At 41.9% G+C, this 15833-nt stretch overlaps 1 protein-coding gene across 1 annotated transcript in view; it reads right to left on the reverse strand.

The window, feature by feature from the left end:
* Window positions 1-2667: 2667 nt before the first annotated feature.
* Window positions 2668-15833, reverse strand: part of METTL16 (methyltransferase like 16) — an 84340-nt gene continuing 71174 nt past the window's right edge. Inside the window, exons 9-10 of the mRNA XM_012653048.1 lie at window positions 4119-4292; window positions 2668-4000 (exon numbers count right to left, since the gene is read on the reverse strand). Coding sequence (XP_012508502.1) covers window positions 3377-4000; window positions 4119-4292 — 798 coding nt within the window. The 3' untranslated portion in view covers window positions 2668-3376. The remainder of the gene's footprint in view (window positions 4001-4118; window positions 4293-15833) is intronic.

Here is a 15833-nt window from a genome sequence, read left to right on the forward strand (position 1 = left end):
CCAGATAAGACCATAGATAGTGTTTTCTTTTTACTCTTATTTTTCAAATTTTGTTTATGTGAAAATGTACTTGTTTACACAAAAATACAAATCTGGGTAGCAACTGGCTATTTCAAGAAAATACTACAGACACAATTTTATCCATTCCCACAGTGGGTAAGGCACTTGATAAAAGGGCCGAAGATGCCCCCGTGTGGCTACAGAGGGAAATGCTGTGGTTTCGGGACGGTGGAGGGGCTCCAGCAGCCAGTCAAGAATTCACCAACTCTCTTCTTTTAAAAGGCCTCGGATTTTCCAGAGGCTTTGCATCTTTTCCACACTTTCCAGTTTTATTATTCCTATCAGAACTTAGAAGTTCAAGTGCTCACATGATAAGCTTTGATTTCCATCAAGAGAAGAGACATTTTATGTTTTTAAAAATATATACTAATCCACGTGAAGCCCTGAGATTAGCTGAAATGCCATCACAGAGCTGTCAATCCTGCTAGGACACACAGCAAAGCTCTGGTGTGGGAATGGTCGGGCAAGGATGTGGGAGGAGGGAACCAAACTGATGGAGGCAAAACAGATTCCAAGGAACAAAAGCAGCTTTAGTTCACCTCAGAAAACAAGCTCCGCTTCTGTTCCCATTTTAGTTATCAAGAGATCAGAAGCCAATTCTAGGGGCCAGAATAGCATTTAAGATAATACCACAAGGATTTAATTTCATGCCAAGCCACCAACATGAACTTGACCTCTAGACACTTAAGGAGAGTATCACTCAACATTATGACATGTGGGTCAATAAACCTATTTCTTTAAAGAAAAAGATCCTTTCCGCCTATGCTGGAGATACATGCTATCACAAATCACACAATTATAAAGCATATGCATGACCAAACAATTTGGAGATGTTCTTTTAAAATGTTTTCAATGTTCTCTCACTAGATAGTCTAAGAAATAAACTATTCTTCCCAGAGAAGGAAATGACGACATCCAAATGCAAGAAAGGCACTCAGAGCTCTAGTACTTCCAAGACTGTGGAAGTCTCCCTTGTCACATAATTTTTAAATTCTGAGATTATTAGCTATAAAACTTCCTCCATGACACCAATCCTTAAACCTAGGGACTAAAATACATACAGACGCAGACACACATTTTGTGCCTCCAGTTACACAGAGTATTCTCTGGGAATCGCTAAGAACTAGACTTAAAGGCCAATACTGTGCCAGACACATTGAAAAGGCAAGAAGTGTAAATAAATATACTACTATTATAACATGGAAAAATACTTATAAGACATTAAATGAAACAAAACATAATATAAAACTGAGTATCCAGCTTGAGTACAACCAAAGTTAAAACCACTCATTCACAAACCTCATCTGTAGAAAGACTGGACAGAAACACATAAATACCAATAGTGGCTGTGTAAGACACGGTTCAAACTGGGGGTGGTTTTGTTGTAGTTTTTGACTTTCATTTTTCCAAATCTTATTTAATGAGCATGTGCTACTCTTTCATAATAAAACAAACAATCAAACAATAAGTTCTTATTGACTACTTATTGAATGAACAGCTGCCGCTTAACTCAATTATCCTAAAACTATGTCAAGAAAACTAAGTTTGGGTCCGGCATATGACGCCAATGTGGTATTGATCAGAGGTAAGTACACCAGGATGGTATGGGCTGGTATAGCAGAAAATTACGGGACCACGGCCCTGGATTGAATCTTGGCTCTGTGTGACCCTGGGTGTCAGTTTCTTCATCCTGTCAAATGAATGGTTGGACTAAAGTATTGGTTCTTAATCCTTAGTGGATTATTGACCTATGTCATAGACCCTCTCTGGGGGCGGGGGGGGTGATAACAAAATACATATGCTTGCAGGGCTTTTAGAAATAATTCCAGGAAGCTTCTAGATTATCTGGAGGGCCATAGACCAGGCTAAGAACATTGGTCAATATGCTGTCTTCTCTAGCTCCAGCTCCACTGCCAGAGGGAAGCATACTAGTTCCATTTCCTGTATTTCTGCGGAGGGCCTGATCTAGCTGCTGCCAAGATATGCCATGGTCATCAGCTTTCTGCCCTAACCAACAGCCACCTCTCGAAAGGGTGGCCTAGCGACCCAGCACCAGTCTTCTTTGCAGATGGCAAGGAGCTCTGGCACTATACTCAAAGATTTTGGTCTAAATAGAACCCTAGGCCGCTGATGTAAAATCGAGCTATAAAAGTCAAGCACAGCAGACGGTTATTGAGAGACCAAAAAAAGAGACTCCTTTTCTAGAGGTATTTCTGCTGCACCCTGGCATTTCGAATAGAAGCATGTTTTAAGGACATGGATGGTGACCCAGGCCTCAGAATTCCCCAGTGTAAGTAGGTAAGCACAGAGAGGATTACAAGTGAAGCCACAAAATGCATAATTTGATCAGTAATGAATCATCTGCCAATAGATATGACTTTCGTGAGCTACCTATTGCACATACTCTCTTGCTCCATTCTCATTTCTATCATCAATCACTTACCCACTCAGAGCCAAGAAAATATTTTCCCTAACCCCACGATTCAAACAGAATTGACAGTTTTCAATTTTAAATATTCTTATATTAAAAACGAAACAAGTTTCACTTCAAATATCAAAACAAAAATCACACAGCAGTGAAGTGCTATAAAACGGTGCTTCTGACAGGCTGGGGGTGGGGGTATGGGTGCGTCCTGCTGTGTCTCAGTCACACCTAGGAGTTTTGTTTACCTCATTCTGCTCCTGAAATAAACATCAAAACAGCCTGAGTCAGGAATGCGCCATTCCCCAGATCTGCCCTTCTTTCTGGCATTACTAAGCTTTCCTCCCTGACTCTCCCACTGGGCCAGTTCCTTGCTTAGGACTGGCACAGGGTCAATCAATCACATGCACCCAGAGCCAGTGTCAGTCTCGAAGCGTGACCTAGAAGAGAGAATCAGGGCCTATCTGCCCTAACTGTAGGCCAAGAGAGCCACCCTTCCTCAAGAAGCAGCGAATATGATGCTCTGGGCAGTGCTGCCCAGGCCAGACTCCACCAACAATCCCTTTGGCCTCAGACAACCAGTCCAAAGCTGCAGGGACCAGCTTAAGTTGGCTTTAAATCCCTCATGAGTTTACTGATGGCTTTTTGCTGTTGCTAATATAATTCTTCCTCCTGAACTACCACACTACAACTCCCTGTAACCTTAAAAAAAGCTGGGTGGGGCCGGGAGAGGTTTAAAAATGAATTAATTGGTTTCTGGTTTGGGGGATTTTTTTTTTTTTTTTTAAACTCCACATAATTCTAATGGGTCAATGTGGAATTCCTCTTGCCACCCTACAGGACACTCCAAAACAAGCTGCTTTATACTATTCCAGCTGTGCAAGGAGTTTGGAGTTAACTAGCCACAAGCCTGAAAATTTGGTTACGTATATAGGTACAAAGCTGGTTCATCAAATCCCTGTTCTGGCCCTCGACCCAATGCATTTCAACTAAGGCATCGTCCACCTCCTTCTTAACGTTTATCAAACACTTAAACAGGTAATGTCCAGCCACTCCTTGGAGATGTTTGCCCTTTTCAGCCACTGGGTTGCTGAACTGCTCAGAAGCCTCTTGGTCCTGGGCTCCATTGCTAGAGCCTTTACAACTTTCCAAAACCTCCATCCCTCCCTTTTCCTCACTCCTTTCATCCTCCATGGGTTCTGGGGTTTCCTCCTGGGAAAGTGACTCCTGGCTCAGGCAGTGGCCCTCAACAGCGGCAGGCTCGCCTTCCTGCAGAGCAGGCCCACACAGGGCACCCTCCCGGGGATCCTTGGCCAATTCTTGGCTATTGCCGGACTCTTTGGGGGTGGACTTTTTCTCTTCCAAGGCTTGAATGACATCCTCAGGAGCTCTAGGAACTTCTCTCAATTGTCTCACTCGCTCTCTTTTCTTTCTCCTTAAATGAATCCAAGAGTTTTCTACGGCTGTCAGGAACAGGCTAACTTCCTCTTTTCCACAGGGAACTCGTTTATGCTGGACCTATTTGGAGGAAAAACAGAATTTTATAGGAAATCACTTTTCCCTTCTCTTCAAATTCCCCTTAAAAAGAAAACAGAAAGATTATTACGGGTACTTTGTCAATGTGATTACCAGATACCTTCAGATCGGTGAGAATTTTTTCAATCCATGTTGTGACAACCACTATGCCTTCCACCGTCTCAGAGCCCAAAGAAGATGCTTTGAGGGATAATTCTTTCATCACAGATGCCAACACTATAAACGTAATGGGTTTCCTTGGCTTCTCTAATTTTCTTCGCTTACTTGGTGGTGACTGAAAGAAAAACAAAGCATGGAGAAGAGAAGAAAGTTATCCAAATAATTAAATCCCATGCAGCATAATAGACTCAGCTAGAGAAACTTCCATGACTTCTGCTACCAATCATAGAGCAAAAAAAGAAAAAAACGTGAAGGCCTTTGCACGTGTTATTTCCAATACTTAAAACAACCCTGCAAGATAGTTTTATCATCTCCCCATTTTACAAAAGAGAAAACAAAAATACAGAAAGGCTGGCTATGTCATTACAGCTCAAGGTCACACAGCTAGTAAACTAAGTTAGGATTTGAACTCCAAACCCAGGTTCTTTCCAACCATACCATGCTGCCTCTCTTCTGACTATCAGTATATAACTCCTCCAGTTGCTAAATATTCTTAACGTACCTTTTGTGCCCAAAGCAGGCCTGTACAATTCTTTATTTCATGGCAACTCAAGGACCCTGGGTACATTGTGCTCTTTTCTATGAAGAACTGCATGGCATAAAAATCACCAACTAGTACTTTGAATTTATACTTGCTGAGGCTTGAAATAAAGCAGCCAGTGAACCACAGCTTACAAGATCACATGCAAGGAATGACCAGAGCCACTAAGGTCACATGGGCAGAAGAGGAGGTCTGCTAAATCTTGGCTGATGCTAGGGCAAAGCCAATAGCTACCTAAGCACTGCCCATCAGCTGGGGATGGGGATACCAGCACCAACAAGCACGCTGGATTTGAAAGCTGTTTCCACGAGAATCAAGACTGTCATCTTCCTTTCTATCTCAAGCTGAAGGTGAATCACACCCTACCCACTAGAGGGACTCAAGTTCCATTTAAAAAACCAAACGACACCACTGTATTTAAAACTTATTTCTTTAAAGCAAAAACTTTCTGAATAGTATTTTTTTTTAAATGACTGTTGGCTAAGACCATATATACCATGGACACTGTTTTAAGAGACAGATTTGTACTTGTTGACAAAATTTATCAAAACTTTAAAAAATTAAGACAATTCTAAAGTCAGGAGCAAAATGAGCAGGTGAGTAGAGTAAGGAAAAAGGCTCAAAAAGAGAAAACACCCATTCAGGTTTGAAGATCTTTTCCTGCAAAAAGGAATCCGGTAACTGTGCTACTGATAATTCCAATTCTACCTGCCAACGCTGACGGAGCACATGCACACACACGTAGAGAGCAAGCTGCAATTACTGGGTGAGGCCTTCCAGGAACTAACCAGCAGCCCGGCACTGTGTACATACACCACAAAATAGCGAGTTTATTCTAAGCTAGGAAACAAAGTAATATCAGAAATGTTATTTCTAAAACAACAATCTATATTTTCTCTTCATACCAAAAACTAATAAAAATCAGAAATTAAAAAATGCTAGAAAACAAGCTTAGAAGAAAGAAAAGGACCAGAAAACAAAAGGGTGTGTGTGTGTGTGTGTGTGTCTCTCTCTCTCTCTCTCTGTGTAAGAACCTGCTCTTGAGAAATGAATAGTGGACTCTAAGACCTGTCTAAACCTGAACTTATTCAATTATGTTTCAGACAAGATGAGACAAATTCATATTGACACTGAGACAGTAGTACTGTTATTACTCAATCACGTAGCATAAGAAACAACTTCCACAGCTTACTGTGAGTCTTTTTAAAACAAGATGACTAAGCTGGAAAGGAAGAAATGGTGGTGTTGGGGAGCATGATGGGGGGTCAAGAATCAGACCCCCCATTCTCCCTCGCAACACCCAAGGCCGTTGTCATGGAGAGCTCACTGGAATGGGACACCAACCGGCATACCAAAGGTCACCTGCAAGCATGGCTGAAAGGTGAGCACTTCATCTCTCTTCTCACAGAGGTAGCAATCATTTGTGCTAATTCCAACTAGCAAAGTGAAGATACTGTTGTTTCTTATTTGTCATGCTAAACCTGACCTACAAAACTCTTTCTCCAAAATTAAGAACAGACTCTTCATCATTTCTAGAAATTAACAGAGAAAACAGGTCCTCGCCAAAGAGTTCCATCAAGGATCTACTTTCAAAGTTCTGAGGGAGTAAGAAACAACACAATAGACAATGATTACCCTGCTAGCTTGGGACCAAAATGAAAACTTCCCCATCTCAGCTATGGCTCCTCCACCTTGCACCTTGGCCCCAGTTTTCCACAGACGTTGGTCAATCAAATGAATTGCTTTAATATGCACACACACATACACAATGCTTTGAATTTCGTTTTACTTTACTACAGAAATTAGTCACTCAAGAGACAGATAATTTATACTCCAGACATCCTCAAGCAAGATTTTTAAGTGATTAAAGATTAACTTAAGTATGGCTTACAGCAACTGTTCCAGTCTCCACTTGTTTGTAAATAAAAATTCCTAGTGGGCAGGGCTGCAGTAAAATACAAGATCAGGTCTTAAGAAATTAATAGTTAAATTCAACTTCACAGGCCCCTAGCATTAGGTAATTTTACACCCTGCCATGAACACTAGTAAATAGAAGCTGTCTGTTTTCGCCCTACTGAAATGATCTATTTTGCTAATCACGAACCACAAATATTTTAAATGGAGAGTGCTACACTGAAACTGTCATAATCTAGTTTAGCAGGCAAGGTATACATACATAAATAATCCAACATTTTAAGTCTGTCAAAAAAAAACCATCTCAATCATTTACAATGGTTAATCCAGTTTAATGCAAAGAACTATAAGGTGAATTTACAACTGATTTCAGATTAGAAGATACATTACTGAAATTACAAATTACAGTGTAAAAGAAGCCTGATGAGGAGTTGCAGGTCTCACAGGTGATACAGGTCTTAAATCTTTTCAATTGCTAGTAAATTTAATGGATGAAAATCAACAACGGAGGAGCTTCAAGTGTTAGTTTGTTGCATTATTTAAAACACATTAGATACAAGCCATAAATCAGGCAAAAACAAAACAAAACAAAACCAGTTCTTAAATTTTAAAATCTGCTTTACCTAGCAGAGCTATCTACAAACTTCTTAAATCCTCACTGTAATTTCTAGATCTCAGTGGTGCAATCAGTCAATAAACTTTCAAATAAGGTGTAGCCTGACACAAATCAGTGTAGCATCTGGTATCCTGCCAAAGCTCTGCTGTTAACTATAGCTAGGCGAAAGAAAACTCCCAATGAAGCCACAGGCTGCATGAATTCATTAAGTTCTCCTTAGTATCTACTGGAAGAGAACAAGAGGGCCATTTGCCCAAGATCTACAGAGCATGAAGCCACAGCCTCCTTGTTTTGGCAAAGCAGCTTCTAGAATGGCCGTGAGGGGAAAAGGATGCTCTTGGCCACTGCACTGGGGTCTCCACTGCTCTGCCACCCTCTGAATGGCTATTGCTCCGGGTCCTCCAGAAGCCTGTAGAATGCCCGTGAGTTGTTATTCAGCATAGGCCACCATTATTGGGAGAAACAGAGCCTAGGGGCCAACACGGACAAGACACCCAGACTATCGCACTAAAGGCTCCTCATTCAAACATCTATCAGCTCTGCTGCCATGAAGTGGACTGAATATATTGTTGCCTAAGGGTGTAGCTTCCTTAATAACAGTCGAGTTGGACATTCTTTTATTTTTATTTTTTGAGATGGGGTCTTGCTATGTTGTCCAGGCTGTCCTTGAACTCCTGAGTTCAAGCGATCCTCCCACCTCAGCCTCCCAAGTAGATGGGAATATAAGCATGTGCCACTGCATGCATGAGATTTTTGAATGGGAGAAATAGATGAACAATTGAAGTTAAGTAAAAACCTGCAAATGGCTGGGTGAGGTAGCTCACGCCTGTGATCCCAGCACTTTGGGAGGCTAAGGAGGGAGGACTGCTTGAGGCCAGGAGTTCAAGACCACCCTGGACAACACAGCGAGACTTGTCTCTAGAAAAAATAATAAAAAGAAAAATAGCTTTTCATTTTTTGAGAGATGGGGTCTCACTATATTGCCCATGTTGGTCTCGAACTCTTGGGCTCAAGTGATCTTCCTGCCTAAACTCTCCGAGTACCTGGTATTAGAGGCATGGGCCTGGCTACTTATATTTTATCTTTAAAAAGAAAATAATAATATTAATAATTCCTAGCTCTGCTGAAAAAGCCTAGAAACAATGACTAACCCAGTGGCATCCATCCCTAGCACCCAAATAAATACCTTTAAATACCACTTCCCAGTAAAATAAAACCAGAGCTCCTTGAAGAAATGGTTGGTTCAAGATCTGGGATAGGGAAAAATATGAGCGTGGAATAATCTGCAATACTAGAAAGCAAGGAAGCTATCAAAGACTATAATGAATATTATAAAAAAAAATTCAGGAGCCAATTTGAATAAACTCTCCATAACCAAAGATGGGACATAATCTGTGTGTCAATGAAAAAAATAAGTGCAATGGATTGAAAAATATCAATCAAGTTTAAACCCATGAGTTCATAATACTCTCCAAACGAAAAACAAACCACCGTCTTTGATCACTTTTAGAAGATGCTAGTGAACCACCAACTCATTATTTTGAAAACTGGAAAATAAAGCAAAAGAATCAAGCAGTGGGTGTGGTGGCTCACACCTGTAATCCCAGCTACTCAGGAGGCTGAGGTGAGAGGATCGCTTGAGCCCAGGAGTTGAAGACTAGCCTGGGTGATAGAGCAAGAAGGAAGGAAGGAAGGGAGAGAGGGAGGAAAAGAATCAAGCATTTATCCTGCCTTTACTAGATAAACTGTACCTCAAAGTAACCAAATAATCCGTAAGGGGAAGTTTCCCTTTATAGAAGTACCTCAGCTAATAAATGAAGGAGGAACTACAGGCTTGGAACATCATTTTGCAACTCTAAATGAATTAACGGATCTAGCCAGAAGCAGTGGTATGCACATGTAGCTACTCGGGAGGCTGAGGCAGGAAGATTCTTTGAGTCCAGGAGTACGAGTCCAGCTCGGACAATATAGTGAGAGCCCATCTCAAAAAAATAAATAAATTTTAAAAAAAGAAAAAAAAATTAATGGATAGGCAATGATCAATAACTGCTCACATCACGAAGACACACAATCTAACATTTATTCACCTCCAGAGGGTAGTATAAATACCACACACCACCTAGAAAGTAGTTTTGTTCCCACTCCCCAAGGCGAAAAAACAAAATCAACCCTGTATCTGATTAAGCTTCTAGATATAACTGCCAATTTATAGGAAAGACAGGGTCTCAGAACATGTTAACACCATGGAGATGCACCCGGAAAAGTCCAGATGTAAAAAAATTCTATAGGGCAAATATCCCAGTGTTTTCAAAATATAAATCACAAGGGAGGGAAGGAGAAAGGAAAAAGGAGAGGAGGGGGGAACACTACAGAGTAAAAGAATTTAAAGGACTTGCCAACCAACTACAATGTATAAAATATGTTAAGATGCTAGTTTGAAAAAACATTTGATCAACTATATAGCTGACATGAAAGAATTACTATTAATTATTTTATGTGTGATTATTGCATTGTGGCTATGATTTTTATTTTAAAAAAAGAATCTTTACCCTCTAGACATCAATATGAAAATCGTCATGGATAAAATAATACACTTTCTGAGATCTGCTTCAGAATAATCAGGGCAGGGGAGAGGAGTACATGACAGTACAGATAAAACAAGAATCACCACAAGTTGTCAATAACTGAATCAGGTGATATGTAAATGGGAGTTCATTGTACTCTATCATTTTATAAATTTGAAATTATCCACAATAAAAAATTTTCCTTAAAATTTCCTTGACGCTGGATGTGGTGGCTCTTGCCTGTAATCTGAGCACTTTGGGAGGCTGAGGAGGGAGGATTGCTTGAGGCCAGGAGTTTGAGATAAGCCTGGGCAACACAGTGAGACACCTGTCTCTACAAAAAAAAAAAAAAAAATTATTTTTAATTAGCCAGAAGCCAGGAGTGATGGCACGCACCTACGCTCCCAGCTACTTGGGAGGCTGAGGCGGGAGGATTGATTGAGCCCAGGAGTTCGAGGCTGCAGTGAGCTATGATCGTACCATGGCATTGCAGCCTGGGCAACATAGAGAGACTCTGCCTCAAAAGAAAAAAAAAAAAATTAGCCAGACATAGTGGCATGCGCCTATACTCCTAGCTAAGTTGGGAGGATTGCCTGAGCTCAGGAGTTCAAGGTTACAGTGAGCTACAAACAGCCATGGCACTCCAGGCTCGGTGACAGAGCAAGACCCTGTCTACTAAAAAAGAAAAACAAAAAAATAAAGTCCCTTGAACATGAAAAACCAAACAATAAAGTTTCTAAAAAATAATATAGGAGAATATAATCATGACCTTGGAGGTAGAGAGGTATTTCTTAAAGAAGATATAAAAAGCATTAGTCATAAAGGAAAAGACTAAGGCCAGGCATGGTGGCTCACGCCTGTAATCCTAGCACTCTGGGAGGCCAAGGCGGGAGGATCACTGGAGGTCAGGAGTTCGAGACCAGCCTGAGCAGGAGCAAGACCCCATCTCTACTAAAAACAGAAAAATTAGCCAGGCATGGTAGCGTGTGCCTATAGTCCCAGCTACTGGGGAGCCTGAGGCAGGAGAATCACTTGAGTCCAGGAGTTTGAGGTTGCTACAAGATAGGCTGACGCCCCAGCACTCTAGCCCAGGTGGCTGATACCCTGGCATTCTAGCCCAGGTGACAGAACGAGACTCTGTCTCAAAAAAAAAAAAAAAAAAGTTTGAGAACATTTCAAATAAGCTATGTGTGCTCCAAAAGCAATTTTAACAAAATTCCATGCTCCAAAGGAGAGTTCCTTTAGGAATTAAAAAAAATTAGAAGCCAAAACCTAAATAAAATACCTACAAACCTGTTACTGTATTTAATTCTGTGATATGCATTTTTGGGAATAGAAAAGGTAAAACTAAATTTAAAAAAATTTAAATATTGAATTAACTCTTTTTTATGATTTATAGAAACCTTATTATTTGTCATATCCTGTAGAAATAACAATGGAACCAAATGATAAATATAAAGGTATCCTTTTCACAAGGTCAATTTGATTCAATATTAAATCATTTTACATTTTAAAAAAATAAAAAGAAAGATATACTCTGGAATAGAATACAAAGTTCAAATGGATTTTAAAGAGAAAAGAGGAGCTTCACGAGCACAGAGTGCTTCCTGGGAACGCCTTTCTTGCTGCCTTGATGCCCAGGGGTTTGTCAGTAACTGTTTTCTGCTAGAGCTGGTACTCTGGTGGAAAAGTCTGAGAGAATCACTGTACCACATCATTTATTCCTTCATTTCCATTCATTCAACAATTATTATTTGGGGGCCTCTGCCCCAGATACTACGCTAGGGTGATGCGACATGAAAGATACAATAATGGGGGTAGGGACAAAGTGCAGTGAACAGAAGAGGAGGATCACCAAGGCCAGCTTAGGGTTAGGGCAGGCTCCACAGGGGGTGGTATCTGAACCAAGACATGACAGATGAGGAATCTGATAGAGGAGGAAGTCTCCAGGCAGAGGGACTGGAGCGGTAGCTCAACATTATAGGAGCATCAAATATGGGGCGGGGATACGGGGGGAAGAAATGGTGGGAAATGATAACACGATATTTCTTCCTGAGCACTTACTACATACCAGGTACTGTGTTAAGTGCATTCAATCCTCAAAACAACCCTATGTGATAGGTACTATTATTACTCACCATTTTACAACTGAAGAAACTGAAACTTAGAGAAGTAACCTGTTCAACATAAAGCCAGAAAGGTGCCAGCTCACGAAAGGCCTTTCCTATATGCTGCGCAATGTATTCTGGTATTGATACACTGTGCCAGAGCCAAACAAAACACCACCATAAGGTAGTTTACGTGGAGTACAGGTGACTGAAAGAGACAAATACAAGTCCAGAGGAAGGGAGAGATTTCTGCAGGCTGAATGGTTAAGAAAGCTCTATGCACAAGTTAGAACTGGGCTAGGCTGCAGTGGAGGGAAGGACCAGACAGAGAACAGGGTGTGAGCAAAGGCTGTACAAAGTCTGCTCTGACTTGGGCACCATGGCAAGTCTGCAGAGGGTAACATGGTAGGAGACAGTACAGTCAGGAAAACAGGGAGGTGACTAGGATGGAAGGGAAAGTCAGGGGTGGATCTGGGAGGCCCAAGGAGCCAAATGAGCCAAAAAGTTTACCATTTTGAGCAGAATGGTAAACTTAGGATGAATCCAAGTGACTCAAAGAGGAGAGGCTGTTGCGATGGTCCATAAGCAAGATTATGAAGGCCTGGATGAGCAGGTTATCATGGCCAGGCCAAAAAGGGGCAGCACCTTTGGGAGCAGAGTGTCAGAGTGATGACAAGCATTCAGGCTGTGAAATGGGACTGATCTGAGTTCCAACTCGATTGTTCAGAGCCTTCAGTTTCCACAGTATTAAGTGGGGACGAAACTATCTACTTCACTTGCTTGCTATCAGGTTGAAATAAAATGAGATGAGATGTGTGAAACATTCAAACAACAACAAAGATTGTATCCAGTGCTTCAAATCTACTAAACTTTATGATGTCCTGCTCACGATCTTGTTCTCAATACAAGTCCTGTATCATTCCTTTAAACATTCAACAAATATTTATGGAGCACCAACTACCTACGAGTCACACACTGACAATTCCTCCTCTATAAAGTTGTCCCTGCCTGGCCCAGCCTGAGCCATTCCCTTTTTGAACTGCTGACCACCCTGCCCCACTAGTCATCTCAGCACTTACGCATATACGATTTTGCAGGTTTTTTCCCAAGCCTCTTCCATCACCTAACATACATGATTTTGTATCAATTGTTTCATGTGTGATTTTCTTTTCCACAAAACTAATCATTGTAGGGGACAGAAAACAATGTTGTATTTGTTGTTATCATGAGGAAGATCACATTTCATAAGAAAAGTAACTAAGAGGGGGGTCCTTAGCTTGGTTTTGCTCAAGAACTCAGCTCCCTAAGCATCACATCTGTTTTCTAGCATAATGCGCAGCCTGCTATAGTGCTGGTTTTCAAACCATTTCCTAACCCTTTCAACAAATAAAATCAATACATAAAATTGATAAAAGCAGATCAGCTCTGGTTAAAATGAACATGAGGCCTGAAGTAGCAACCTAATGTCTGCTCCCAACTGTCAACTCCTGGGGCACCTACACTGAACCCCTCAGCTATCTGGAACCAGCTTGAAAACCTATGGAGGCCGGGCGCAGTGGCTCACGCCTGTAATCCTAGCACTCTGGGAGGCCGAGGCGGGAAGATCACTTGAGCTCAGGAGTTCGAGACCAGCCTGAGCAACAGTGAGACCCTGTCTCTACTAAAAATAGAAAAATTAGCCAGGCGTGGAGGTGTGCACCTATAGTCTCAGCTACTCGGGAGGCTGAGGCAGGAGGATCGCTTGAACCCAGGATTTTGAGGTTGCTGTGAGCTAGGCTGACACCACTGCACTCTAGCCCAGGTGACTGAACAAGACTTTGTTTCAAAAATAAATAAATAAAAATAAAAAAATAGAAAAGAAAACCTATATGGCAGGAAGTAGAGTACTGTCAGGAGACCCCTAGCTCCCCCACACACAAAGTTACCTAATTAATTTGACCTCTCCCCTCCATCTGCTCTCCAAAAAGCCCTCCAGTCATTACTCCCTAGACAGGAAAGTCCCAGGCTTAAAGCGAATGCCTTAAGCACAAGGGGATACTTTTTCAAACCAGAGTTCCTGAGCAATGCTCATACCAACAGTGTACAATTTATTAAAGCCACATTTTTTTTTTCCTTTTTCTTCTAACAAATGTCAAACTTCCTCAAAGCAAACCCAAGCAAAGCTAAAATAATGCCTAGAGCAATTAGAGGAAAACTGGAACAAAGAAGCTTTCTAAGTGGCTTGGTAGAATTCTGTAAAGAACAGTCCTCACAATACACTTCCCTCTATTCATCATCAGTCAGAAATGATGGTACGGAAATTCTATCAACACTAGGACCCGTCTTTTTGCTGCTAAAATAAATCCAAACAACAGCAATGGGCTTAGTGCAGGCACTTGAATCATCAGTGAATTAGAATTTTTCAACATTCAGCACCAACAGAAACGAGTCAGTGGGCCCGAGAAAAGTGAAAACAGAAGTTGCCATAGTAACTTGCACATTTACCCTAAAATGGCGGGAGTGGGGGTGGGGAAGTAGGTCAGTATTTCTGCTTAACTAGCTCTATTCCTTGTCTCAAACAGCATCCTCCTCCCGCCTCAGCACCAACAAGAGTAAGAGGGGGAAAGCCAGGTGATTTTTTTGGAAAAAGCAGGGGGTGGGGAGGAGAATCAAGAGGATAGCCAAATAAAAAACCTCACGAGCTCCCTGGGACTATTCCCAGGGAAAGCAGTTGCTGATCAAGGGCACCGGTACTAAGAAACTGTTGCTGGGTTACTACAAATCAGAAATTGCCACTTCTCCTGTAGCAGTTTAAGTACATTTAATGGAACACTTGGGAATGCATTATTAACAGCTTGGGTTGGGGTAGTGGCGGGGAGTGAGGAATACTCTAGCATGGGAGAAATCTGAGGTCCTTAGCAAGAGGCATTCTTTGATGGTTGAGAACTATGAACAGGGCGGAAGGATGCTCTAAAAGAGGGAGCCAGGGTGGCTTCGGGATTCCTTTCCAAAATAAGCTGATTTTTTAACACAGAAACACAGTGCCCTTTGATACTTGGATCTGACATGGCTACTAATCCAAGAGGGCCAGGGTGACTCAGGTCTCTGAGCTGGACTCTGGTCTCTGAGCTGGCATGGGGAGTGCCAGGGCTTATTATCAGCTCTTCCACCTGCAGTGCCAACAAATGCGGGAAGCAGGTTAAGCAGAAAGCATTTGGAAGCAGGTGCTGTTCTACTTTCCTGCAGCTGTTAGTGTCTGTATGGGGATAACTCAGGGCATTTACTAATGATTTTAACCACTTGGTGTGAAAGCCTGGTATCCAGATGACATAAAGAATAATCCTTCGGGGTGAGGGGAAGGGGGACAGTCAAAAAAGCAGGAGTATCTTTTTAACCAGTGACTAATTCAAACACAGACATCTAAACACCCTACTGCACTGTCCAGGAGTCTAGGCTTCCATGGGGAAGGCCATTCAAAGGGCACTGGGGAGCGTATTTCAGCCCAGGAGCACACCCAGCTGCAGAGTGGAGGAAGGACGGGCTCAGTCTCAAATTTGAGCTCAAGTTTTCAGAAACAAGGTAGTATCTGCAAATTATCCCCTTGTGCTTCCACACGTCTCTATTCTTCTGCCCTACAAGAGCAGGGAGAGAGACTCAGAGACGCAGCAACATTCACCATGACTTTAGAGACCAAGATCTTGGGAGAGAAGCACCCAGAACAAGCCTGCTGTCTGGACTGAGGAGAGAGAAATGGAGCCACAGGTACGAGGCCTCCATAAATACTATGGCAAGAAGGAACACGTGCTGAGCAGTGTGTTCAGAAACCGAAGGTAGGAGGCTCCAGGCAACAGGAAGTCAGTCACTCTTGGGAGGGAACTGTGAAAACAAACAGATGCCATTCTGTCACCACCTCTCAGCACAGCCCAGAAAGTCA

Source organism: Propithecus coquereli, unplaced genomic scaffold, assembly GCF_000956105.1.
Source record: "Propithecus coquereli isolate 6110/MARCELLA unplaced genomic scaffold, Pcoq_1.0 Scaffold409, whole genome shotgun sequence".
NCBI classification, from domain to species: domain Eukaryota; kingdom Metazoa; phylum Chordata; class Mammalia; order Primates; family Indriidae; genus Propithecus; species Propithecus coquereli.